At 40.5% G+C, this 24,730-nt stretch overlaps 2 protein-coding genes across 2 annotated transcripts in view; both read left to right on the forward strand.

The window, feature by feature from the left end:
- Positions 1-622: 622 nt before the first annotated feature.
- Positions 623-8,535, forward strand: STRAP (serine/threonine kinase receptor associated protein). Its single transcript, XM_071733008.1, has 10 exons — positions 623-938; positions 2,014-2,149; positions 2,900-2,981; positions 3,238-3,310; positions 3,852-3,948; positions 5,379-5,516; positions 6,082-6,218; positions 6,892-7,041; positions 7,587-7,652; positions 7,977-8,535. Exons 1-10 carry the CDS (start codon positions 827-829, stop codon positions 8,036-8,038), a joined length of 1,053 nt encoding a protein of 350 aa, XP_071589109.1. The 5' UTR covers positions 623-826; the 3' UTR covers positions 8,039-8,535.
- A 1,509-nt stretch (positions 8,536-10,044) lies between these two features.
- DERA (deoxyribose-phosphate aldolase) overlaps positions 10,045-24,730 on the forward strand; it is a 55,453-nt gene continuing 40,767 nt past the window's right edge. The window contains exons 1-4 of the mRNA XM_071733009.1: positions 10,045-10,178; positions 18,353-18,450; positions 21,625-21,772; positions 23,366-23,461. Of these exons, the coding sequence (XP_071589110.1) occupies positions 10,148-10,178; positions 18,353-18,450; positions 21,625-21,772; positions 23,366-23,461 (373 nt within the window). The 5' untranslated portion in view covers positions 10,045-10,147. The remainder of the gene's footprint in view (positions 10,179-18,352; positions 18,451-21,624; positions 21,773-23,365; positions 23,462-24,730) is intronic.

Below are 24,730 nucleotides of genomic sequence, written 5' to 3' on the forward strand. Positions count from 1 at the left end.
GAGGGGAGTGAAGCCTGCAGAAAAAAAATAGTCTTCCTCTGTGGCAAGACAGATTTGCTGCTGGTTTAGGAGCCTGAAGAGAGCAAGGGAGACCCCGCGGTGCACTACGAACTACTTTGGGGTAGGGGAGAAAGGCAAAGCCATGCCTGGCACCCATTGAGGTGAAACTCCCAACTACTGAAGAGCAAGTTCAAGCCTGGAGCGTGGTGGGAGCTGCCGTAAAAGACCTCCTCGTGAAAACGAAGGCGCGCTGAGGTTCCTCTGAGCCTACCCCGTGGGCAAGAAAGTGTTATTCATTCCGGCAGGAACCGGGACGAGAGGAGAGAGAGCGCGGTCACCCTCCCGCGGGCAGGCGGCGGCAGAGCTACGGCGAAGATCTCAGGAAGGATGCAGGGCGGATGCAGGGCACACTCACAAGCCGGGAGAGGAGAATTACACTGCGGGAGGGAGAAGCTCCCCAGACCGAACTCCCGACGCATCCCACCCTTCGGGAAGTGACCGCGACTTTCCAGCCGCCGCGCCTGCGCTCGGCAGCACTTCCCCTTACGCATGTCTCTTCTCTCCCTTCTTCGCTCTCCACCCCCCATGAGGAAACTTCCGCCCCGAAGCCGCTCCGTGCCGTCATTTCCTCCGCTGCTGCCGCCGATCCAGCCGCTGTTTCTTGCCCGGCCGGAGGGGGCTCGTATCCCTGCCCGGGCTCCGTGCGCGCCGTCGTCCCGTTGCGCACTCCCCCCGCGCTGCCCACCGTACCCCCGCCCCTTCACTCTCCTCTTTCCCCCCTCCCCTCCCTCCCTGCCCCATCCCCACCTCCGCGCCCGCCGCCGCCATGGCCATGAGGCAGACCCCCCTGACGTGCTCCGGGCACACGCGGCCCGTGGTGGACCTGGCCTTCAGCGGCGTCACCCCCTACGGGTACTTCCTCATCAGCGCCTGCAAGGGTGAGCGGGGACGGGGCTGAAGAGGAAGGGAAGGGGAGGGGGCTTTGTTTTGGCCTGCTCGGCCAGGATGCCCTCGGCCCAGGGGGGGTGGGAGAGCGGGGGGGTTGGGCCGCTCCTCCGTCCCGCTGCTCCTAGGCCGCGCAGCGCCTTCCCGAGGGGGCGGGGGGAGTCTGGGGGGGTTGTGCCGGGCTGCCCCGTTCGCCCTGCTGAAACGCGGGTGCTTGTAGGGAAGCGTCTGACCGAATGAATAAGGGAGCGGGCAGCTGGATTTCGTGGTGTTTAAAGACGGGGTGAGCCTGGGGGGTATCACAGCCCGCGTTCGCCCATTTTAGGGTCAGAATCAAAAAGATCTGTCCGGTTTTGCTCGCTGGGGACACATCCTGTAGGTTTTAAAGAGAGCTCGCGTTTAACCAGGGTAGCTGCGTGGCCAGACATAGAATGATGGTGTCCACTTACCCATGAGAACTCTAGTCATGTGAATAATATTTCCCCTTCATATGTGTATATGTTAAACCTATGCATATATTCATAAGTTCAAAAGGACCTTTCTGTCTTGGAGTGCTTCCAGTTCAGCTCTGCATCTTGTGTGAACAACTTTTTGACAGCCTTCCAGAAAAAAATAAATTACAGGAAAGGCTTTCTATTGCTCTGTTTTATTTTTTACAGCTTCTCCACATATGTTTTAAACGAATCTGTTTACAAACACAAGATCTATTTCTGCATGCTGTTAGTCTGAAAATATTGTTCCAAAGTAAAAAAAAAAATAAATCCTGCCTTGCCTGAAGAAAACTTCATTAGAAGTAAAACCAAAATGAAGTGCTCCTTTCTGCGTCCTTAACACAAACATAAAGAAAACTTTTATAATGAGTAGTATTTCAGTATCTGTACAGTTGTAGATGCATGCAGTAAGTACAGCTGCTTATCTTAGCTCCTCAGCTAAATTCTCTTACAAAGAATAGCTTTATAAAGTATGTTGTATTTCCACATGCTGGTGCAAAGGAATCTTTTCTAAATACAGCTTCCTTTTTTTTTAAATCATGTTATATGAGTGTGTTTTTTTGTTTGTTTTGTGAAGATGGTAAACCTATGCTGCGTCAGGGTGACACAGGAGACTGGATTGGCACATTTCTAGGTCATAAAGGTGCTGTTTGGGGTGCCACTTTGAACACGGATGCCACTAAAGCAGCTACAGCAGCAGCAGATTTTACAGCGTAAGTAATTAACTGTCTTTGAAGTCTGTATTTTGGTTTTAGTCTATAGTTCTCCTTGGTGAGAACTATGTAACTGTAGTAAGATATTGACTCAATTGCTTATCTGAAGTAATTTATAGCTTATTTATGGTAAGCCAAATCAAAACCTAGACTTTTAGGTTCCTGAAAGTAGCTACAGTTAATTCTGCTATGACGCACAACTATGCTTTTTAAATGTACTTAAATTCTCTACCAGTTTGCTAGAAAAACATTTCTAGGTGACTCTAATCTCTGGCACTGTAGTTACAGTAAAGATAAAAGTGATTTTTATTTTGCTTCTACCAGTTAGCCTCTTCTTATTACAGGAAAACTCTTCTCAAAATTCTAGTAAATTATTTCTTTGCTTTTTGTTGTTTGTTAGTGTGGTTTGCAGCATATTTTACTATTGCACAAGTTAAATCCTGTTCGTAGAGAGAAATCTGTTATTAAAGTTGCAAGGGATTGCCTTTGTCTTAAAAGTAAAATGCTAATTGTGCTGCATTAACATAAAAAAGAGGGTAAAGGAAAGTGGTGGGATAGCATTAATAAAAAAGTTCAAGACAAACATATAACCCAGTTAGTCAATGAGAATATTTTATAACTTATGAGAATGTAGCATTTGTGGTAAATTTTTTGACGGTATCAGGAAAGATTGCTTACAAAGTCATTTGACTTTCCAGGTTGATTTGTCCTGGTTCTGCTTAAATATAAATGCTTTCTCTTGCTGTTTAGCAAAGTGTGGGATGCTGTGTCAGGAGATGAACTAATCACATTGGCTCACAAACACATTGTCAAAAGTGTGGATTTTACACAGGTATGAAAAACCTTTATGCTTCATTCATCAGAAAAGTAAGCTCTTGAGGATGCTTTGCTATTGGTTACTTTTCTACTTTTTATATGTGTAACTTAGCAGGCAAATTATGTAGCATACTGCATTACTTAAAATTGTAACTTAACTGTAATAAGTGTATGAGAGGTTGTCTGAGGGAAAAAACTTAAATTAGGTCTCACAGAGGAAGTCTGGTACTTTGATTCAAAATAGAGTTGACCCTTTATAACTTCTATTTCAGGATAGCAATTATCTGTTAACAGGTGGACAAGATAAACTGTTGCGTATCTACGACTTGAGCAAGCCAGAAGCAGGTGAGTCTGCTTGTGGACCCAGTTCTTGTTTTCTGGAATGGAGTAAAAGTTCTGCATTATAAATCACAAAAAGCTGAGGATTGTTTTACAAATATAGCCTGTATAAGCTTTTGCTGTAGTAGGATAAACTGTTTTAAGTTTATGCTTTTACAAGTGAAAGAGTTTATTTATAAAGGACTTCAAGGCTAGCATGTTTCCATTCAACACAGCCTCACTGGAAATAGATCTAATTAAATAAAATATAGTAATCTGAAAGAAAAACATACTTCATATTTAAGTATGTTTGATTTCATGGTGATACTGAGTTACTTAGAATTGACATGAAGCTAGAGAACCTTGATGTTGAACTAGTGAAGCTTTTTAAGTTTAGGCAACTGGATACTCTTGTTTCTTCTGTTCATGGAATAAGGTTTACAAATAAAGTTCTAAGTGCTTGAAGTTACTTTATAATTTTTAATAACTGGAAATCCGTATATTTTATACAAGTTTACAAACTGCCATACGTTATTTAATTTTCTAAAGTGTTGGCTTTACTTTTAAGAACCTGATGTTGTCAGTGGACATACTTCTGGCATTAAAAAGGCTTTATGGAGCAGTGATGACAAACAGATTCTCTCAGCTGATGATAAAACTGTCCGGTAAGAAAAAGTAACTTTCAGTTTTCTAATAAACTTGCCTTTATTTATTGGCGTGTCATTAATCTCTGTGAGAAGGTGATTTCAGGTTTTTTGTGAAGGATGCAAGTAAATATGGGTTGTTTGATCCTAGATTATTCTTGCTGCATGCCTAATAGTTTTCTTCTGCTGTTAGAGTCATAACTTCTGTACTAGTTCTAATTTATCCCATAAACTTTTCCTCCCTGATAAAAAGAGGTAGTATTTGAGAACTGCATAGTGGAATAAATTTGTGCCTTTTATAATATTATAGAAGATGAATTTACAGATGAGGTCTTCTACATACCCATTGTGCTGAGGTATTGCTGCCTTGTCTTCTGCAACATCAGAATTTAAAGATGTGCAAGGCTTGGACTAATCAGGCACTGGGATGAAAGACTTAGAAGAGTAACTGAAAACAGTGCACTTTTGATAGACATAGCCCTCTTTCTCTGCAATGGTGATGGATTCAGTAAGTTTTAGTGTTTTTATAAGTTTAGTCACAGTTAAATCATAGTTAAGTTTTTTACTTTACACACAGTTGTTAAGAGATGTGCTGAAAGCCAGACAAACCTGGATAGATAGATTGACAAAGGCCCTTCTGCAGTCTGTGCTGTCCAGAAAAGACAGGCCATGTGCCTTACTGCTTCCTCAGCTTTTTTGATGATATGACCAGTGTCATCTCATGCCTAGCTGTCTCAGCCATTCTTATATTTATGGCACAAAGGAGAGATAAATAGAATAGTCTTTTCTGCTTTGTAGAAGGAAGGATGTGAGGAAAAAGTCACTAGAGCAATTTCCCGGTAGTCTTTTCAGCTTCAGTTCTTTTCAGTTTCCCAATGTTTAAATACAACTAGACTCTTGCCTATCTTAATTTTCTCTGAACTGCAGGAGCAGAACTGCATCAGCCAGCTAGTGAATAAAGATTCTTGTCATAGCAAAACAATTTCATGTCTTTTTTTTGATAGTTCTTGTACCTCTAAATAGAAAAATATATTTATCTTAAATGAATCTCTGTTCTTATAAATTGGCATTAGTAGCTCTTTGCCTTACGAGGTATAAAGGCAGAATGGAATCATCTTCAAGCCTTGCTTCTCAAACTCAGTTGTTTAAGAGACTCGAAACAAAGTTTTTTACTCTCAAGAGAATCATTGAGTATTTAAATGCTGTGTGCACCATGTAATGTTTTTTATTAAGCTTCAAAATGAACAGTATTTAAAAGTAAGCATGTCTCAATTTTCACCTAGACAAAGTTTTAAGAATGCTGCTGAAAAGCTGAAGTACCTGTGGAATCAAACCACATTATTCAATAGGTGGCTGTTTTGATCCAGATCATGCTGTGGATGGGAGGTGAAAATTGTTTGATTTGCTGGAGTAATCTAAGAGTAATCTTTTAATTTTTATTTCCTCTTAAGCCTCTGGGACAGAAGTACGATGACGGAAGTGAAGGCACTAAATGTTGCAATGTCAGTGAGCAGCATGGAGTATGTTCCAGAAGGACAAATACTTGTGATAACCTATGGGAAGACTATTGCTTTTCACAGTGCAGAAACGTGAGTCCAAAACACAGGATTTTCACAGGCTGAGTTAGTGGGCTTGGTTGTGGGTAAAAAATGACTTGTACAAGGACAAAATCACCAAGTTGTAAGAACTGGTATCAGTGGACATCTTTGCTTGCCTCTCATCAGAGGCACTGTGAAACAACTACCTTCTTCTAAAATAGTGAGCCCTAACTGTCTGTAAGATGGCAGAATGTAAAAGTTCAGTGCCATTTTCATATCTTACAGTAATTGTAAATGTAGTTAAATAAATTTCAGCAAGAGTTCATCTCAGTGTTTTTCAGAGAACAACTTGTTTATACATACCTATGATGTCTTCAGAAAGCAAGTTACATGCTTCAACATATTCCTGAGAGTAGTTCTGGATGTGTATTTGTTTTGCGTATTCTGAACTAATTTCTGATATTATGAACTTGATATGCAAGTATTAAAACTTGTTTCAGAAACTGAGTGTATTCTATTTTTCTTAAAAGCAGTTGTGATTAGTAGAATTGCAGTATCTTTGCTCTCAGGATTTTTTTTTTCAATGAACTTTATTAACAAAGTTTTTTTCCCCTAGTCTAGAGCAGATTAAATCATTTGAAGCACCTGCTACAATCAATTCTGCATCACTTCACCCTGCAAAGGAGTGTTTGGTTGCAGGTGGTGAAGATTTTAAACTCTATAAATATGACTATAATACAGGAGAAGAATTAGGTATGTTTCTCTACTACAGTCATAAATGAATTCTGAAATGTGTATTAAATTAATGAAATAATGACTAGTGAATGAAACTTGTACCCAGTAAGTTTTTAGCATGCTGTGCAAGAGGATGAAAAGGTTAATTATCATTTAAGCATTTTTCCTGTCAGTATACTTAGCACTTTTTCTGGAATTAAAGCCTCCATTAAACAGCTCCTTGCAGCTATTTAAAAAAAAAAAAAACTGTATTGCTGCAGTAGGGAGCTGTATATTAATTTAGTGCCATACTATAGCATTAATTAGATATGTCAAACAAGTTGCAGCTACTTGCTTTTGTGAAAAATGTGATGGTTTTGTTCTTGTTAATGTTGGCCAAATATATTTAAAAATTTGTATTTCTAAGTGAGAAGCTGAAAGAATATAGCATAGGGTACTCCATGCTACTGGTTTGCTTTGTAGTATTGCCTAGAATAAATAATCACCTTGTTTCTTGCAGTTAATAAAACATGACTATGTTACCTGAATTAGAGAGCACTGAGGTACCAATTAACAGAAGCTTTGTTTTGTGTCAAGTGCAGAGAAAGGGCTTCCCATCAGTATTTTTTCTGTCTTCTGATCAGTTTGTATTGGCTAATTTCAGTTGTTGACTGAAATTTGAAATTGATGGACTTGGTATGCTCTCCTACAGAATCTTACAAAGGACACTTTGGTCCAATTCACTGTGTGAGATTTAGCCCTGATGGAGAGCTGTATGCAAGTGGCTCTGAGGATGGTACACTAAGGCTGTGGCAGACAACAGTAGGGAAAACCTATGGTCTTTGGAAGTGTGTAGTTCCTGGTAAGTGTCTGCTTGTTTCTTGTGAAACTTGACTGCTTCATGTGCACTTCAAAAGTAATACCCATCATAAGTGGTAAACATAACCTAAATTTTACATAGAAATAGTAATTTCTTCTGAGGGTTCCTCTGTCTACTCAAATGGGTTAGATTTAAAGTTTTGCTTTTGTAGTTGCTATTTAATCAATTAACTTCAAACTTGTAAGCTTATTGAATACAGACACTTTGTGGGTATTTAAGCAAATTGATGTATTTTTATGTTAAAAAGCATAAAAATATGAAAGACCACTTTAGTGAGTCTTAAAGATATAAGAATATCTAGAAAGAAGTGGGGATGATAGTTTTATATGTTTGCTTACCCACCCCCAAGTTTAGAGAATTTCTGGAAAAATGCAAGTGAGCATTCATTACCAGAGTTGCTTACCCAACTATTTCCCCTCAACACTGAATTATTCAAGGTGGAAAATTTTATGTATTTATTTGTTTTGTTAAGGTGGGAAGGGGGGACTGAAGTTTACTGACTGTTGTTTCCTTCTTCCTTCCTACAGAAGAGGAGAATGCAGAAGCAGCAAAAGCAAGGACAACCCTTCCAGGAACTGCAGAGGAGGAAATAGGTAATGCCTTGAACTGCCAGCTTCAACTTACCTGAGTGTTAAAAAATCAGTCAAGGTGGTACCATTCTTTAGTGTGGACAAGGTAGTTTTCCCCAAGTAGCTTCTGGCATTTTATTTTTGAATGCATTTTCCTGAAAATGGCCATGTGGTGAGTGTCAGAGTGGTGACTAGAGCTGTTCAGACTAAACAGGTGGGGTAGAGTAACCAGATGAGGTTAAGTGGGGAAAAAAACTGAACAGGTCTTTTAAGCAATCCCTACAACATTTCTTTGGGTTATATCTCAAAGTTGAAGTTAAATAATAATACTCTTCTTATTAATTGCAGAAGAACTTGCCTCTGAAAACTCGGATACAGTGTACAGCTCAACTCCTGAAGTTAAGGCCTGATTATTGCAACTGTTACTCAACATATGGACATACAAGACTAAATCAAGTGAACAGTGATAAACAGCAGCCTTCCAGAGTGTGCTCTTTACATAAGGCAAAGATGGGCAGTAATTGATGAGAATGCGGTGGAACTGGCTAGGTGTTGTTTGTAAGAGAACTGAGCATCCAAAAAAGAAATTAAAAAAAAAAAAGGCAAGTAGTAGTTTGCTATCTTTTTAGCATAACTGCCTACTGTCTTTTCCAAGAAGTGTGCAAACCAAGATCCAGTCTCTCCAGTTTTCAGTTAAACTCATTGTAGTGCATTTTCTTTATTATAGAGAAGAGATGCAATGGCTTTTACCCATTCTTTTTCTCTTGAAAGTTGAAAGATGTGCTTTAGTTGAAAAGGAGGGTTCATGTACCGAAAATATTTGGTTCTGGTTTTGTTTCATTGTATGCTGCTTCTGAAAGTTTAACTGTTTTCAGTTGTCTAAATAAAATGCCTCTCAAAACTTGTATCTTAGTGTGGAGCGTTGGGTTAATGGAACAGCAAAGCAGTCAAGTTAACCACCTTACTCCTTTACAGGATCTTGGCTTTGTACTATAGGGAGGGAAAGCAGTAACAATGTGTTAATGTTGGTACAGAGGGTGGCACGTTCTTTGATCTGTAAGCTTTGTGTCTTTTTATTCTTTAGAGTTTGAATGTAAACATGAGTCTCTAAAGTCAAAACTAGTGAAAACTCTAAATTAAACATGCTGCCTGAAATATTTGGTTGTACATGAAAATCACAGATGTTGGCTATCAATCTGTATAAAGCTTGGGTTTAGTCTTCCAGACTGGATAAAATGTTACTCTTTCAAAGTAACAAATCATATTTTCTTCATTAAAGAAAATAACTGCCATTCTTCCACTTGTCACTTCTCTTAATGTTACACTAATTTACTTAACGCACCCTGTATGGAATGCAGAAGTTATACAGAGGTGTATTTATTTATTCACAGACCTTTTATTTCTTTCATATTCACACTTGTCCTTACTGTTTTCTAGGATTTTTCCCAGGAGTACAGTAATGCTAGCATAATAGAAAATTGAAAATATGCATAAATTGAAATAGGGGCAGTTCTGTCAGAACATAAGAAAATACCTTCATGTTGTGGTGGGCAAACACTGGAACAGATTGACTGGAAAGGTGGTGGAGTCTCCGTTCTTGATACTCAAAACCTAAAGGGATGTGGCCCAAGGGAACCTGGTGTAGCTGGGCTTGGTTGAGCAGGTGCTTGGGCTTGGGTGGGTGATGAAAATCTCTTCCAGCTTCAGCTGTTGGGGATGGGGTGTAGGGAGGAAAGCAATGAATCATGGTTTCTTAGTGCCGTGGTAGTACTAAGGATATGCTATTTCACAGGCTATGCCAAAATTAGTTTTGCAGTTACATATCTGAATTATTAAAAAAAAAAAAAAAAAAAAAAGCAACTCTTAGCCCTCTGATTTACAGCTAATTGTTTAGGCCTTATCATTAAATCCCTTAGGGTTTATGAGGGCTCCAAATCTAATACTTCAGCCTAGAAGCTGTTCATTTTACAAGCTGAAAGGATGTGTTTAGAACAAGAAACTCTCACACCCCCCCCCCATGGTGCAACTTCTTGTAGGGTGTTGCTTTCGTGCTGTATTTCAAGCAGGCTGTGTAGCATTTGACAGAGAAGCCTTAGAACAGATCCCTCAGGTTTTGGAGCTGTGGACCTTTGCTGCCTCTTACGGTGCTGGTGTAAGCACCGGACAAGTAGGGATGAAGTGGTGACTCGAAGAGACCGGAAGCTGCCTTAACTCCTCGAAATAGCAAATTAGGTGTTAGCACTGAGAGAGCAGATTAATCGATTATTCCTGTCACAAAACAACAGTGGAGGCTGGGCTGGGGGGGAGCGAGAGGGGGTGCGGGGCCTTGGTTGCTTCCTTACCGGCAGCTCCGTAGCGGAGGGGTCGCTCCCGCGGGTGGTCACAGGGACCCGGCCCGCCCAGCCCAGCCCGGTGCTGCCGCTTCCTGCCCTCACGGGTCGGGATTGGCGAGACCGAACTCTGCCCGCCCCGCTCGGGTCTGGCAGCGGGGGCGGGGAGAGCCGTGAGCGGCGTGGGTTATGGCGGGTCGGAACCCGGGTACCGAGCTGGGTAAGGGGCGGTGGCCTCGCGAGACGGGGGGCGTCCACCCGCTGCGGCGGGGCCGGCTCCGGCTCCTCTGGGGGGGAAGTGCGGAGCCTTGGTGAGAGGAACTCTCCAGGAGGCGAACCGGGGAGCCCTGCTCGGGCCCGGTGACCCGTGAGCTCCCGGGTAGGTGTGTGAGGCGCCGGGCGGCTGCCGGCGCTGGGGCGGCCTCTCTGCTTCCTCTCCGCCCAGTCCCCGGCTCCCTCACATCCGTGCGTACGACCCAGGCTGCTGGAAAACCTTGGGTTTTCTGAAAAGTGGACTTAACCATCCCTTTAGATTCTTTACCGTAAACTCGTGACGTATTGTTGGGGCTATCTCTTCTGCCGGGAGGTCGGTAGGAGGCTTGAATTACCCTTTGGTACTCCAGATTAAACAAGAGTTGAGGTTTGCCTCGGTTTGAGAGGCTCCCAGCAGGGTAACAGCTGGCAGGATGGGTGGGCTCTGTCTGTAGTCTTGTCACAGAGCTGGGTCTGCTTCCCCTCCTTGTTCACCTGTCTGATTCCTGATTCTCATTGAATAATCCTTCCCTCCCCAGCCCCCCCATCTCCTATTCCCCAGGACTTTAAAACCACTTTTTGATAAAACCACTTTTTGATAGCTGGATTCTAATAAGTGAACTCAGGACTTCACCTCTACTTACCGCTTTTCTTTTCACTTGCTCTCTGAAGGCTGGTAAGGATTGTCCAGGTTTTTACAGGTGGTCTGGAGGCTGTTCCTCAGGTAAGAGAAGCCACAAAAAGGTTTCTCTCCCGTGTCCCAGCTGGAGCCCCTCTTCTGCTGATTGCTGAAGGGTGGGGAAGCAGAAAACACTGCAGGATTCTCTCTTCACCACCCAGCAAACCCCTGAGCTGTGGAGGTAGAATGGATTGTGGTGCTTAACCTTCCTGCTGCATGCGTCTGTGACCTGAGAATTTGGGCAATACAAGTAGGTAGGCAATTAAGTGGTGGAGATTACAGGGGTGTTGTCATGGAAGATGGGAAGTAAAGGACAGCTGGTGTGGAACAGGGAGATCTCAAATTTAACGTGGGCAGAGTTCAGAAGGCCATGCTGCGTGGTGTCACGTGGATGTGCGCCGGTCTTGAGCACAAGCATGAGTATTTTTACAGAGCTGACGTGAAGTTTTGGTTCTCCAAGTACTAATTGTTTAAAGTTGACTGTTTTCATTCATTGAAGACTGACATGGTGTAACCCCTGAAGTTGAGTTGCTCTCTGATGTGTATGTGGGGACTACTTGCAGGCACACTTGAGTTTCAGTGATAGGCATCTGAACAGCATCTTGTTTGCTGAAACAAAGACAGTGTAGTGGCAAAGCTTCAGTGTCTTATATGAAAAAGACAGCATCGAAGTTTGCAAATGCACTCCAGTTACTTTTAGTTTGACACATATTGTACTCTTTCTTACTGTCAATTGATTCTTACAGTTAAGTAGCAGTATGTGTGCGCAGTCCAGAGACTTGAATATGAAGTAAGTTCAGTTCCTATCAGTCATCTTCCAAGAGACAAGCTTACATGTAAGGAAGGCCTTGCTGCTGAGTGGGAAATTACTGCAAGAGACATGTGACCTCAGTAACATTTTAACAGATCTTGCAGTAGTTCTGTAGTCAAGAGAAAATTATTCAGTGTGTAGCTGACCAGTGCAACATCATCAGGTTCTTTGTGTACCCACTAAGCTGATCTTTGAGTATAGTCCAAGTGTTTTCTACAACTCTTTCTTCTCCCAGAAGTAGCCCTCCTCAGCCCAAGAGGCAGAGTCAACTAATGCTCAAGATTATTATTGGAGAGCAGAGGGGGATGGATGTCTTCAGGGCTGCACCATGTGGCCTCTTCCAGCTGCAACTGATTTACCTGGAAAGACCACTGCTCTCAGCTTATTTGCAGGTTCTTGTTGCCTTCTCTTCCCAGTGATCTTTGTTTACATTTATTGGCAGTCAAAATGAGCTGGGTCAGATGGGCAGTGTGGGTGTAGTAGGGGAATGGTGTGACCACAGCAGTGTTAGTTTTAAGTGTCACTGTACCCACTGTGGCTGGTTTTAACAGCTGCTTTATGCTGGCTGCTTTAAATTGAGAACTGAATCTCACTGCCATTTGCTTTTCCACTAAATACCCATCTGAAATACGTTAAGCACTACATTTAAGTAAGTTGCTGTATCTTACTTAAAGTGCTGTATCTTAGCTGGCAGCAGTACTCAAAAAGGATGTGTTAAACCCTTGCCTTTATCTTTCATGGTCATTACTGATGCACATTGCTTCTGTGGCTTAGGCATTTTGGCTTTTGAAGTTTTATTGCCAGCAGCTTTAGCTAATTCAAATGATTTGCCCCATATCTCAGAGCATTCTGTAGGATTACAGTTTTCTAACAGGGACACCTAGTGGTAAAATATCTTTTACATAAAAAATTATTATTTTAGTCCTTTTATTTGTGTCTGCTATTTCTGTGCTTGCTTCCTCATGTCATTATTTAAGCAGTATATTTCTGATGCTGCCATTATAGAGCATCTATTTGTTTATCAATGATAAGTCAAAATCTTCTAAAATTATGGCATATAATGCTTTCCTTTGTTGGGTTTTCTGCTTGTTTTTTTTTTTTTTGTTTTTTTTTAAATGTTTTTGTGAAAGCCCTTAATCCTCCCTGCCTTTCTGTTCCTTAGTAAAAGAGCAAGGTGTTTACTTGAAATAAAGAACCTGTAACAGATAAAAAGACACTTTGGATTTGTGTTAACTAGTTAAGAGGGTCACTAGTCTAAAACACTGATATGTTTGTTGTCAAAGAGTCATGTAAAAAAGATAGATAAGGAGTTTTATGGTTTGTCATCCCACAGGGAGTGTTTGGGGAATCATGCTTAGGTATTTTGATGACTTCATGGGCTGAAAGGAGTCTCCTGGTCAGCTCCCAAGGACACTGAAATACAATGAACCCAGTGTTTCATGTTATCTCACATTTCAAAAAAGCATTGGATGCCACTTCACACAAAAAAAAATAAATAGTGAAACACATGAATGAGCATCAGTTTTGTAGTGTAAGCTGGTAGCATACTCCTTTGGTTTAAGTTTGGGGATGCAGGCATCTGTCACATGGGCTTTCTGCTCCTGTAAATGGAATTTTGAAAAAATAACTTCAGAAGTAGTATAGAAAGAAAGACATGCAGTAACCTGTGGTAGAGCTAGAAATGTAAAGTAGGATGCTTAAATGCCAGCAGATAACACAGTCAATAATACTCTACTTTGAGGCTGGTACCAAGTGAAGTTAACACCTGGGTCTAGCTTGGGACCCATCCTGTGTAACTCTTTTTTTTTTCTTTCCAACAAACTGGTGCAGGTGATAAACTGCTTGCTCCTCAAGTTTGCAGATGACACTAAATTAGACCCAGACAGGCCAAGGGAAGGGGCCACCTGAGCTCGGTGACAATCAGCAGGGCCAAAGGCAGATCCTGCCCTGGGCAGGACAAGTCCCAGAAACCACACAGGCTGGGCCCTTCCTGCCTGGGGAGCATCTCTGCTGAAAGGGCTTGGCTGGGCAGTGAGCTGGGCATGGGCCAGCAGTTCCTTGGCAGCAGTGATGGCCAGCAGCCTCCTGGGCTGTACCAGTGGTGACATGGCCAGTGGCTCCTCATGGGAAGTGAGGGATCATCCACTCTGCTCAGAACCTGTCAGACTGGAGTCTGTGTCAAGTTTTGTTGCACTTAACAGAAGAAAGAGGTTGGTAAACTCTCATGAATTATGCTGACAGAGGGACACCAAGATGATCAGGAGCACCTGCCCTGTGAGGAGAGGCCGAGGGAGCTGAGCTGGATGAGCAAATAGATGGCTTCAGGGGTCCTAACAGCATCCTGCTCATCCCTAGTGGCAGTGTGTCAAGCAAGCAGAACTGGGCTTTTCACAGAATTGAATGGTGGGATGAAGGAAGAGAACAGGCTTGTATTGAGACAGAGAAGTTCAGACTGGACATAAGAAAAATGTCATCATGCAGGACAGTCAGCTGGTGGGACGGGTTGCTCATAGGGGCTGTGTAGTCTCTATCCTTGGGCACTCAAGACCCAAGTGAATAAAGCCCTCTGCAGCCTGGTTTGAGCTCAGAGCTCACCCTGCTTTGCATGTGCAGTTGGACAAATGACCTTCAGAGATTTTTCAACTTAAATAATTATATTTATACATGGGTTTTCTTACCCCTGTATGTGTGTCTATATTTATACTTTGTAAAGTATGTTTTTGGATTCTTAAAAAAAAAAAAAAAAAAAAGATAAATCTGTGTTGTTTAGCCCCTTTAGTTGAAAGGCCAGAAATACATTCATTATGTTTCAATTGGTATTTTTAACTATAGCTGGTATTTCTGAGCCATTTACGTGTGAGAGCTATCCTGTTGGTAAGTGGCATTTAGATAATGAAGTGTTGGATCTCTTTGTCAAGACAGCATAATTCTGTTCTAATATATTAATAGCTGTTTTTATTCTGTACTGTGGCGCTGTTTCTTCACTCTTCCTTCCTAACACCTTTTGATTCTGGTGGGTGATTTTAATCAAATTTGAAGGACAGGTAAATGTGTCAAAAATAAGTAAGTCACTGGGTGGAGTGACCAAATTAGTCCCTCTGTTGAGGGTAAGACAGGCATAGATCAGGAGTTAAATGACTTTTCATTACATCTCTTGGGGGGGGCCTTTATGTGGGTTACAACATACTGGTTTACTCCATGGTCATAAAGATCATAACAAGACAGTGGGGTTATTGGGGTGAGGAGAGGTCTCTGGACCTCTCTGGAGGTCTTTTAGTGTTTTTATTTCAATGCTTTGAATGCTGATGACTTGGAGACTGAACTTTTGTCGTATAGGGAGGACCCATCTGAAAATAAATATGGGAGGCCCATAGCAAGACTCACTGTGGGAAAATAGCTGCAGCTTCTGTCTCTAAGAAACAGAATAACCCGCAAACCTTTGACCAGCTGACGTGGTGTGATAGCTGTAGCAAGGCCTGATCCTGAAGCCTTTTCTCTCTCAGTGGCTTTGCTTGGCTGTGCATGGCCAGGTGGGGTCAGCCTGTGTCCAGCTTAGTAGCTCAATTCTCCACTGAAGGTGCAGGGCAGTTTCACTCGTTTTTCCAGAAATAACAGCTTTCATCCCTTCCCTTACCCATTTTATCATGTGTTCATGGTAAGAGCAGGAGCACACATGCTGTTTCTGGCACTGAAGAGGAAATAACCAGTTGGGGAGGAAGCTTCTTTTGGGGAGAGTGCTGCCTTAAAAATGCTTGTGAAACTACAGCCTCGGGCATTCTTGAGCTTTCTGTTTCACCATCTGAAGGGATGCCATCCTCACATTTTTTTTTTTTTTTAAAGCTTCTGAAAAGCGTAGTCTGTTTTATGGGGAATGTGTTAGGTATCTTAGATATTTATGTAATTAAACTAATGAAGTGGGTTTGTTGTCTTCTGAGGAAACGCTTGGTTTTTTTGGCTTAATGTTCTTCAAAGAGAGAAGATGAATTTCCTGTTAAGATTTTGAGTATGATTTTTTCAAATGTCTTCAGAGAAAAAAGTAAACTTGAAGAGTGATTACAGAATATTGGCTAATTAGCTGTAGTGTAACTGCTTTAATTACTTTTATCCCTGAAACCACATGACTGTGCAGATGACTAGCAGATGACTTATGGAAAAAAAAAAAAAAAGACGTGTTCACACTGCAAGGTTAATGAGCCTAATTAAATATAGTTTTCCTTAGCCAGATACTAAATCATAAAGCTTGGGGGAGCGGGGGAGGGGGAGAATCCAAAAGCAGTCAGTTCTATTTCAAATAATGGTTTTATTCTAATTTTTAATGGAAAAAAAAAAGCTGGAATTGTGAGTGATTTTTCTGACTAGAGACACATTTAAAGATTTGGTAAGACCTCATATGACAAACTTTGAAAGTCTATTTAGAGACAATTATGCTGAGACATATTTGTTTTCACTTGCCCACTGCTTTAATTAATGGAGAAGTGGGCTTGCATAAAAGGTCTGTGTTAGACAGAAGCCTCCATCTGCTGCTGCATGTAACCAGAACCTTTGTCCTTCCTCACTATGTGTGTTCTTTATTACACTATATTTTTTTTTCAGTAAGCTTCGCACCGTCTCACGTTAAGTTGTACAGACAAGATGGAGCTCTGATTTTTTAAAATCATTTCTATTTCGTTTTTTAAATTTTTTTTTAAGTTTTCTGCCTGTGCTATGATTTAATACCCAACATCCAGAAAATACTTGCAGATCCAAATTCTTTGGTCTTTCAAAGAAACTCATGTTTCAGGTACCAAAACTAGATACTACACCTTACTGAGTCAGCTACTTTGATGACTACTCTTGTGTTACTGAAACACAAGGTAAAATGTGTTATCTGGTGAAAAGGGCTTAAGAAAATCAATTCTGTGATATTTGCAAAGAATATCGCTGATACCTATCGCTGATCAACTGATATATGGTAACTTTCATAGGTAACTTTGGGAGAATCAGAATGCAGAGTTTGTGTTTCCTTCATAAGTTTGGTTTTTTATTTGTATTTTTCTCCCCCATGGACTTTGTCAAATTTTGCCAACAGTGGCCCCATGGGAAGTGTTGCCTGTTCTCTGCTGATCACATAGGACCATTGACCTTAAAACAACTGCAGAGGATGCAGAGGCTGCACTGGCTTATATTTCATCTGTCTGGGTTTGTATGGTTTGCATTTATTGATATGCAAATGTATGGGAAGTTCCAGACATAGATTTTGTAGCAGTAGCTTTTCTCACCTGCTCTGTACATGTCAGTTTTGCCTCTTGCTTTTGGGGCAGAATGGGTAAGCCTGTGGCTTTGAAAGAGTAGAGAAGTAATGAGGGTGTTTTTGGACTGGTTTTCAACTTTGCAAGCTCTTTTTTTTTCTGTGTCACTATCCAGTGAGACTGACTGGTGCTAAATTCTTAAAGAAATCCTTAAATTGTATGTCAAATGTGTCCATTTCATTATTTTTATGTGATATTAGGAAAGTAGTAGCAAGGTGGCTTACTGTACTCTGAACAAGATTTTGTTTGGCTGTGTGTCATGCCTTTGTTCTGCATTTCCACTCTGTCATCTTTACTCTAAATTGGCTTATTGGCTATTTAATTTGCTATTGAACCTGTAAAGTGGGTAGAAAATAATTGAGGATAAGATTTCTGTACAAATTTATTGATTTTGGCTTTCAGCTTTTAAAAAAATTTTTAAACCTTTTTAAAATCAATGTGCTTGGGGGAAATGCAAATTTAATACAGTAGTGAAGAAGGCTTATAGAGATGAGATGCTCTTAATAAATTAAGTCAACTAGAATTATTATGTCTTAGTATCTAAGCTCATGTCCCTATACTGACATCAAACTGATGATGTTTGATGACTGATGGTGCTGATGTGCTGATGATTGGTGTTTCATGATTTTTGATACTGTTTTCAGAGTTTTTGCATGGATTGCTTCTGTGATTAATATTTAAAAATATTGCTTATGTCTTGGGATATGAGAGATTTTAAAGATTCTGATTTCTTTTTCCTGTGTACTTCTGCAAGCAGTTTGTGTTTATAAACATTACACTTCTGGTTTAGCATACTAAGCAGAAATTTCAAGATTCAAGAGCCTGAACCCTCAGTTCTCTTTTATTAGTCAGTTACCCTTCCAGCCTCCTCTTTTTGGTACTTCTGATTTTTAGTCAGTTTCTCCAGACAAAGGTTCACACACAAAAAAATGCTGTTGTAACCTGTGTGCCAGCAGACAAACAAGGGATTGAATAAATGTTACCACATTCTGGAATCAAGAAGTAAATTAGCAAGCAATGACAGAAGGCTGTTTTCTGGGGTTTTTTGTATGTTACATGTATAGTGAACTTCATAGTCCAGGACTGGCAATATAGTGTCTCTCATCAGCAGTAAGTTAATTCAGATGTAATGGCAAACTAAATATGCTGTGTGAAGCATCCAGTTCAGAACATCCACTAACAGAACTTAATGCTGTTGTGATATTTCAGAATGGTGACAAGTTCAGAAATCCTTACAAGGACATGAAAGCTCAACATACTCTTCAGAGGTTCCAAACCAAACTGCAACTTTCTTCTGAAGTCCCACACCGTATATTAAAAGAACACAGAAATAGCTGAGACTTTTTTTTCTTTTCCCACCCTAGATCTTGGCTGGATCTCACAAGTGCATGTGAATCGACCTGCAATTGAAAGGCATGCAGAAGAAATTAAAAAATGGAAAACTGTGACAGGTAATTGGCAAGTAAGTGCTCTTTTCCTGCATTCTATTCTTGTATTTTTAAAGCAGTCACTCTCTCCCTCTCTAGGCTGCAATATTGAATTTTTTTCAAGATACATGTAAACTTAAAAGATGTGCTTGTCCATGTCTTATTTTAATAATTTGTATTTGATGATGATGGGATGGAGTAAGGTGATGCATTTATCCAAACAAGTTAAAAACCTTATAACTCATGAGTGGAAAAACTGCAAGTGAATTTAAGTCATCTTTATTCATGAGTGGATTAAATTGTATATTACTATCCCACCACATTTATTCTGTTTCCCAAACAGACTTCTCTGCATGTTGCCTTCTTATTTTTTAATTTTAAAGCTATAATATATGATCATGGTCCCTGTCAAGGCTGACCTACTGGGTACTTTTTCTTTCCTTAAACATCCCCAAGTGTATGATTTCTTTGCATAACTAAAACTCAAAAATCCTGACTAGCTTTGGAATAAAAATAAGTAAAAAAAAAAAAAAAGAGCCTGCTAATGTTAAGGGAGTTGAGACTTCTCAACTCCCAAGATAGGTAAATCATGGGTTATTGTCCATCTTAGTATAAAATAGGCTCGTGGAAGCCATCACTAAGGCCAGTGGTGCAGATGAACTTTTGTTCAAGGCTGAGTTGTGTTCATTGAACACACTTTTAGAGTGTCTTAGCAGTTACCCTCAGCCTGTGCTGGTACTGTCCTCTTGGCAGGACTGATACTGGCCTGGTGTGCATTTTGGTTTCTCTGCTGTGGACATGAGAAACATAAGACAAAGCCATCACGTCAGGCTCATAAGCTATTGTGTTCTGCAAAGGAGAGGAGGTGAGGCATGGCCACATGCTGGCTTCTTCCACCTCAGCAACAGGACAGAAAGCCCTGAGAGGAGAAGAGCAAGCAGAGATGGCTGCAGGATGCCAGAAGTGCTTTGCCAGCATTCATCCGGGGGTAAGGGCTGCAAAATGCCATGCAGCAGACTTGGAGCTCCCAATGAGCTCTTTGCTATGGGACTGTAAGAGGTGTAGAAAGGACAAATTGATTCTTCAGTCACCAAACAGCTGTTCTGCAAGTGAACAGGTGTGATCCCTCCCCTCTGTGCTCTAAACAAGTCATTTTCTTGCAACAGTAACTGGAAGCCAGAGGAAGAAGACAATGAAGTATCAGCCTTGAGACAGCAATGTACTAGAACAAAGCAAGAATCATTTAATTATACTTAATTCTCTAAAAAGGTGTTCAAAATAGTTGTCATCCTGAGCTCAGCATGTCAGGCAGCCATTTGGGTGAGGGCTGCATTCACAATGAGCAGAGATCTCCTGGGTGACAGTTTGGGGATAATGTGATACTGCCATAAGCTCCTGTGTGATGATAGAAAAAAACCTCCTGCCTGTTACACAAACCTGAAAGGTTTTTCTTTGAATGTTACCATTAAATAAAACATGGATGTAAACTGAGGAAAGCTAGACACTATCTCAGTATTTTTCAAGAGTTTCTTATGCATAAAAAGTCACTCAGTACCATCTTTAGTAGTCCAGTGGCTCTGGGTTGGGAAATAGTGTCAGTGAGAAAATCCAGGGGGTAGTATTCTATAACTTTGGCTATCTACAGTTACTGCTGGTGCAGTACTGTAAAAAGTAGGTCTTCTGATTTGACCAAAGATAGTATATAAAGAACAAAGACATAGGGAACTTTGGGCTTTGATTACAAAGAATTCATTGAGAAGAAAGGGGTTTAGTGTCACTACCTCAACATGTCTGTAGGACAAATGTTAAATTATTACTAACACTTCTCCACTCTCCTGTGTACTCTGGTATTGAGCTACTCTAGTAAGGTTTTACTTTGAAGAATGCCAGAAACATCTCTTGCATTTGAACACTGTCATTGCAGGATAATCATGTGCTGCTTATTTCACAGGGATGATTTTCAGCCACAGATTCAAATTTTGAAGCCCATTTCCCAAAATAGACATTTGAAAAACCTTTTTAAAAAACGAAGTTCATACCAGTTCTTGGAACTCCCTGACTACATCTGTTTTTATGACCTTATATTTAATTTCATAGGAGATGAGAAAAAAATTCCCTCAAATGAAGGATAAAAAAATCGAAGTAAAGGAAACTTAAAGCCATTTAAAGTGAAAAACCCTTCAGAAGTACTACAATGTGAAAGTAGAAATCAGTTAGAAACAAGCAGTCACATTTAGACTACCAGAGGCCAGTAATGGTTAATTATTCCATTTGGTCACCCCAAAGCAGCTTTAGTGTAACATTTGGTGCAAGTTCAGAAAGAGATGTCAGCTTTTAGTGAAGCCACCACTGTCAATGAGAATTTGTTGGAAGACCTTCAACAAATATTTGAAAATAATGTCTTAAGTTCAATTTTTGTTCAGGAAAAAAAAAATTATGCTTCTGTTTCATTCTCTGATTGACAAGTCTTAAAATTCTGTAGCATTTTCATCAAAAGAATAATTTAGCCTTTTCACTTAGCTCTTGCTTTTGGATTTTTCTGCACCAGATAATTTCAGATGTTTTTTATTCCGGATTCACACAAAAAAAGGTGGAGTCTGGACCATAAGTTTTAAGAAGTTTGGGTTCTTACCCCACTGCTAATTCTATGATTAGTCTCACGGTAAGAGAAGCATTCAAGTGTACAGAACTAGGATGTGTTGATTCATGTGGTTACTGGCAATTGCAAACCCATGCTTGTCTTGAAGGATGTTTATAATTTCTTGTGTATACAAGCCTTAAGGATACAGACATACTGTATGGAGCATGTTATAATAGTGAGGTTCCTCACACAAGTGATGTTTTTATCTTTGAATTACAGTTTAAGCTTGAAACAACATGCTTTTTGTCCTGGTAAAATGGAAAAAAAAAGAGTTTCATTTGGTAGATAGCTTTTGCACCAAAAATTGGAATTTGATCCTTTGATTCTGAGAGAGTGGATTTTTGATTTAAAATCATTTCTGTATCATTAGATACTGCTCAGGACAAGAACAATACCTGCCAGCCTGGTCTGTCATAAACCATTCTTTCCATATGTTCCATGTTATATTCTCTGTGTTTAGTCATTCTCAGAGTGAGCACTATATTTCCCATTCCTGCATTTTCTAAGTCAGTTTTGCTTTGGAAGCATACACTGAAGTGCTATATTACTTGCTTCACTCCCTTTGCAGGCTGCTTGGCTGCTGAAAGCTGTCACCTGCATAGACCTTACCACTCTTTCAGGGGATGATACTCCTTCAAATGTTCACAGACTGTGTTTTAAAGCAAAGCATCCCATCCGAGAGGATCTGCTGGAAGCCTTGGACATGCATGATAAAGGTATGATAGTTTTTGGTGTGTGTATACTGTAAATATCTACATTTCCTCATTATTTTTTCAGTTCTCAGAAAGGTGTAAAAAATGGCCTGTTCTTCCTATAATGGAAGCACTCATGGTAAGCAGTGCTGTAGAATTAATAATCCTGAGAGAAGCTAAGTCCTATATGGTCTTAGTGAAAGCAACTGTCTTATAGCCTTCTAAGTTCTAAGTGCAAAATACCTGTTCATTTGAGTTAATAAAAGAATATATGGAGAAAAAAAATTGTTCTCAGTCTGGCAGCCAAAGTGAAGTAGGGACTAAGAATGGCATTGTAAGTATGGTACCTAATGAGCAAATCCGGTGGGTAAGCCACAAGTGTGTAAGCTCAATGTATGTCTTAATAACAGTGTACTAAGGTGAAACTTAGTTAGAATCTAACCATCTTGGTTAGATTCTATTAATCTGCTGGTGTCCTTATTAAATTGAAGAAGGGGGGAGTGTTCACGTGACTCCTTCGGATTTCATGCTAATTGTTGTTTTTGTATATAACTACCAAGCCTGCCGCTTTGCCTGTCAGAAACTATGCATTCCACGGTCCTAAACGTGTTATTTTTCCTTCAGGAAACTTTATCTGTTACCTGCTTGTTTCAGTTGTTAAGATAGAAGACATCCTTGCAGCCCAGTCTACTTCAGGCAATCAAGTCTTAGAGTAAGTGTAGAAGGGGGTGTGTGCATCACGTATGGACACACACACCCAGCTAAGTCAACAGAGTTGAAGGGATGGAAGAAAACCCCTTAAGAACTGGTGGTAGAACTTCCATCCACATTACTCTGGGAGGCTTCATCTGAACTCCCAGTGTTGTACCCAGGGCTGAACACAAAAAAACCTTCAGAGTCAATTAAGACTGTCAGTGTAACTATCTGTAAAACCTCTTTATATCTCAGCAGCAGTTCTACATTTTTCTAGATGTAATCACTGATGTGTCAGTGAATACCATTTGACTTGTGTCATGTCTTGTTGGCCTTCTGATGATCTAAAAAAAAGAAAATCCCAGAGACATTTGGGACATGCTTTTACAATTTAAATATTTCAATTTTACATGGGCATTTTCCTACTGATTGAAAATGTAGTACCAAAGGGGAATTAGGCCTCTGGTTTTAAGCCAATCACATAAAATATCAAAGATTAGTCTTTTAAAACTTGGATTTATGGACTCTTCAGACAGTTGAAGTTTTAAATATGAGGTCAGTTACCTGAGTCTGAGAGAGTAGCATTTGAACTAAAAATGCAGTAGGAATTTATTAACATAAAGACTGCTCAGTTGCTGCTGGGCTCAGTCTGGCTCAACAAGTAAGGATGAGCTTGGCAGTGCAGTTTTACTTGCAGTAATTTGCTTACTAAGCATGTCTTAACTCTATGTCTTGGTATTAAACAATGAATCTCTTTGGAGAAGTACCTGAACTGTTTGAGGAATATGACAGACACCCCTAGTGTAGGTGCTTGAGATCCTTGAGAGAATGAAGAAGTGGGAGGTGACAACGATGCTCATCATATGGATTTCACTTGTGAAGGTTGAAATCTATATATGAAAAAGTGAACTGTGTCTTTTGCAGGTATTACTGTTGGAGCTGTTTGTGTATATCCTGCAAGAGTCACTGATGCTGTTAATGCCCTAAAGGCTGCTGGTTGTAACATCCCAGTAGCTTCAGGTAAGCTTCATTCAAAAATATCAAATTAAGGATTTTTATGCTATAAATTGCCTAGAAAAATCCCAAAGTTCAGACTTTTATTTCAGACAGTAAGGTGAAATGGTAGCAGGTGGCAGAAAGGGAGTAGAGGGGAGGATTTGTTTCTGGTATAATCCTTTGTGTTTTTTGGTTTTTTTTCATCTTACAGCTTACCAGGAATGCTAAATTTGCTTTGCTGAAAGCTCTTCAAACAGGTCCTTAAGATACATCAGTGTTTTCCTCACCCAAATACAAGAAATTGAGATAGTGTGCTGGACTAAAAGCATCAGTATCAGTATACACTATATTAATAGTATTATTAATACTTATGGGTTGGAAACTAAACTAGACAGCTTTAATGAAACAGTAGTGATGAAAATAATGAAAAATGTACAGTTACAAGCAAAGCCTCTGTTGTGCTCCCACCCCCATAAAGCTCACATCACCACTGAGGCTGCAGGGCAGGGCCTGGAAAAGTCTCAAACTGGGCTCTTGGAGTCAAAGGCAGATGGGAGTTGGATGCAGGAACACACAGATTCAGGAATCCATGTTTTGGAATCAAAGGCAGAAGAATGGACAGAGTCCTCTCAGGACACCAGCCATGGGTGGTGACCCTCACAATCCCTGAAATTTATACCAAGTATGATTTTTGTGGAATGGAATACTTGGCCAAGTTTGGTTACCTGTCTGGTACAGTCCTCCACAAAGGAGGGTCCCCAGTGTGACTTCTTTATTCCATTTTGTTTCAGGAGCATAAGATGTTTTTCAGAACCAAGCAGTGGCCTTGGTTTTGCATACTTTAGCATTAAGTACAGACATTGTGTTATCAGTCCTAGAAGGAGACACTGACTGGAAAAACATGCCATTAATTTCAGCAAGTGCAGCTAAGTAACTGAAAAACACAATTATGAGAAAGAAATTTGGTCCTATCCTGGCTCAAATCAGGACAACGATGGCAACAGCAATGACTACCAGTACTACTAATGGTAATAGCAAGAAAACCAACAATACTGCAATAGGAGCTTAAGGAGTTCTAATACAAGGTTTTTTCCCTCCCAGTTTTTTGGATTTTATGTACAGTCCTACAAGCTGAATTCAATGAAGCTATGTGCAGAAGCAAAGGTTATTGCCTGCTGAACAGCCTGCAGGTTCAGGACTCGTGCCAGCTCTTCTCCAGTCACCACACATGAGAGACAAGTCCTGAATCTACAATAAGCAAGAAGTAGAATCAAAGAATAATGGAGGTTGGAA

Source organism: Heliangelus exortis, chromosome 1 (assembly GCF_036169615.1).
Source record: "Heliangelus exortis chromosome 1, bHelExo1.hap1, whole genome shotgun sequence".
NCBI classification, from domain to species: domain Eukaryota; kingdom Metazoa; phylum Chordata; class Aves; order Apodiformes; family Trochilidae; genus Heliangelus; species Heliangelus exortis.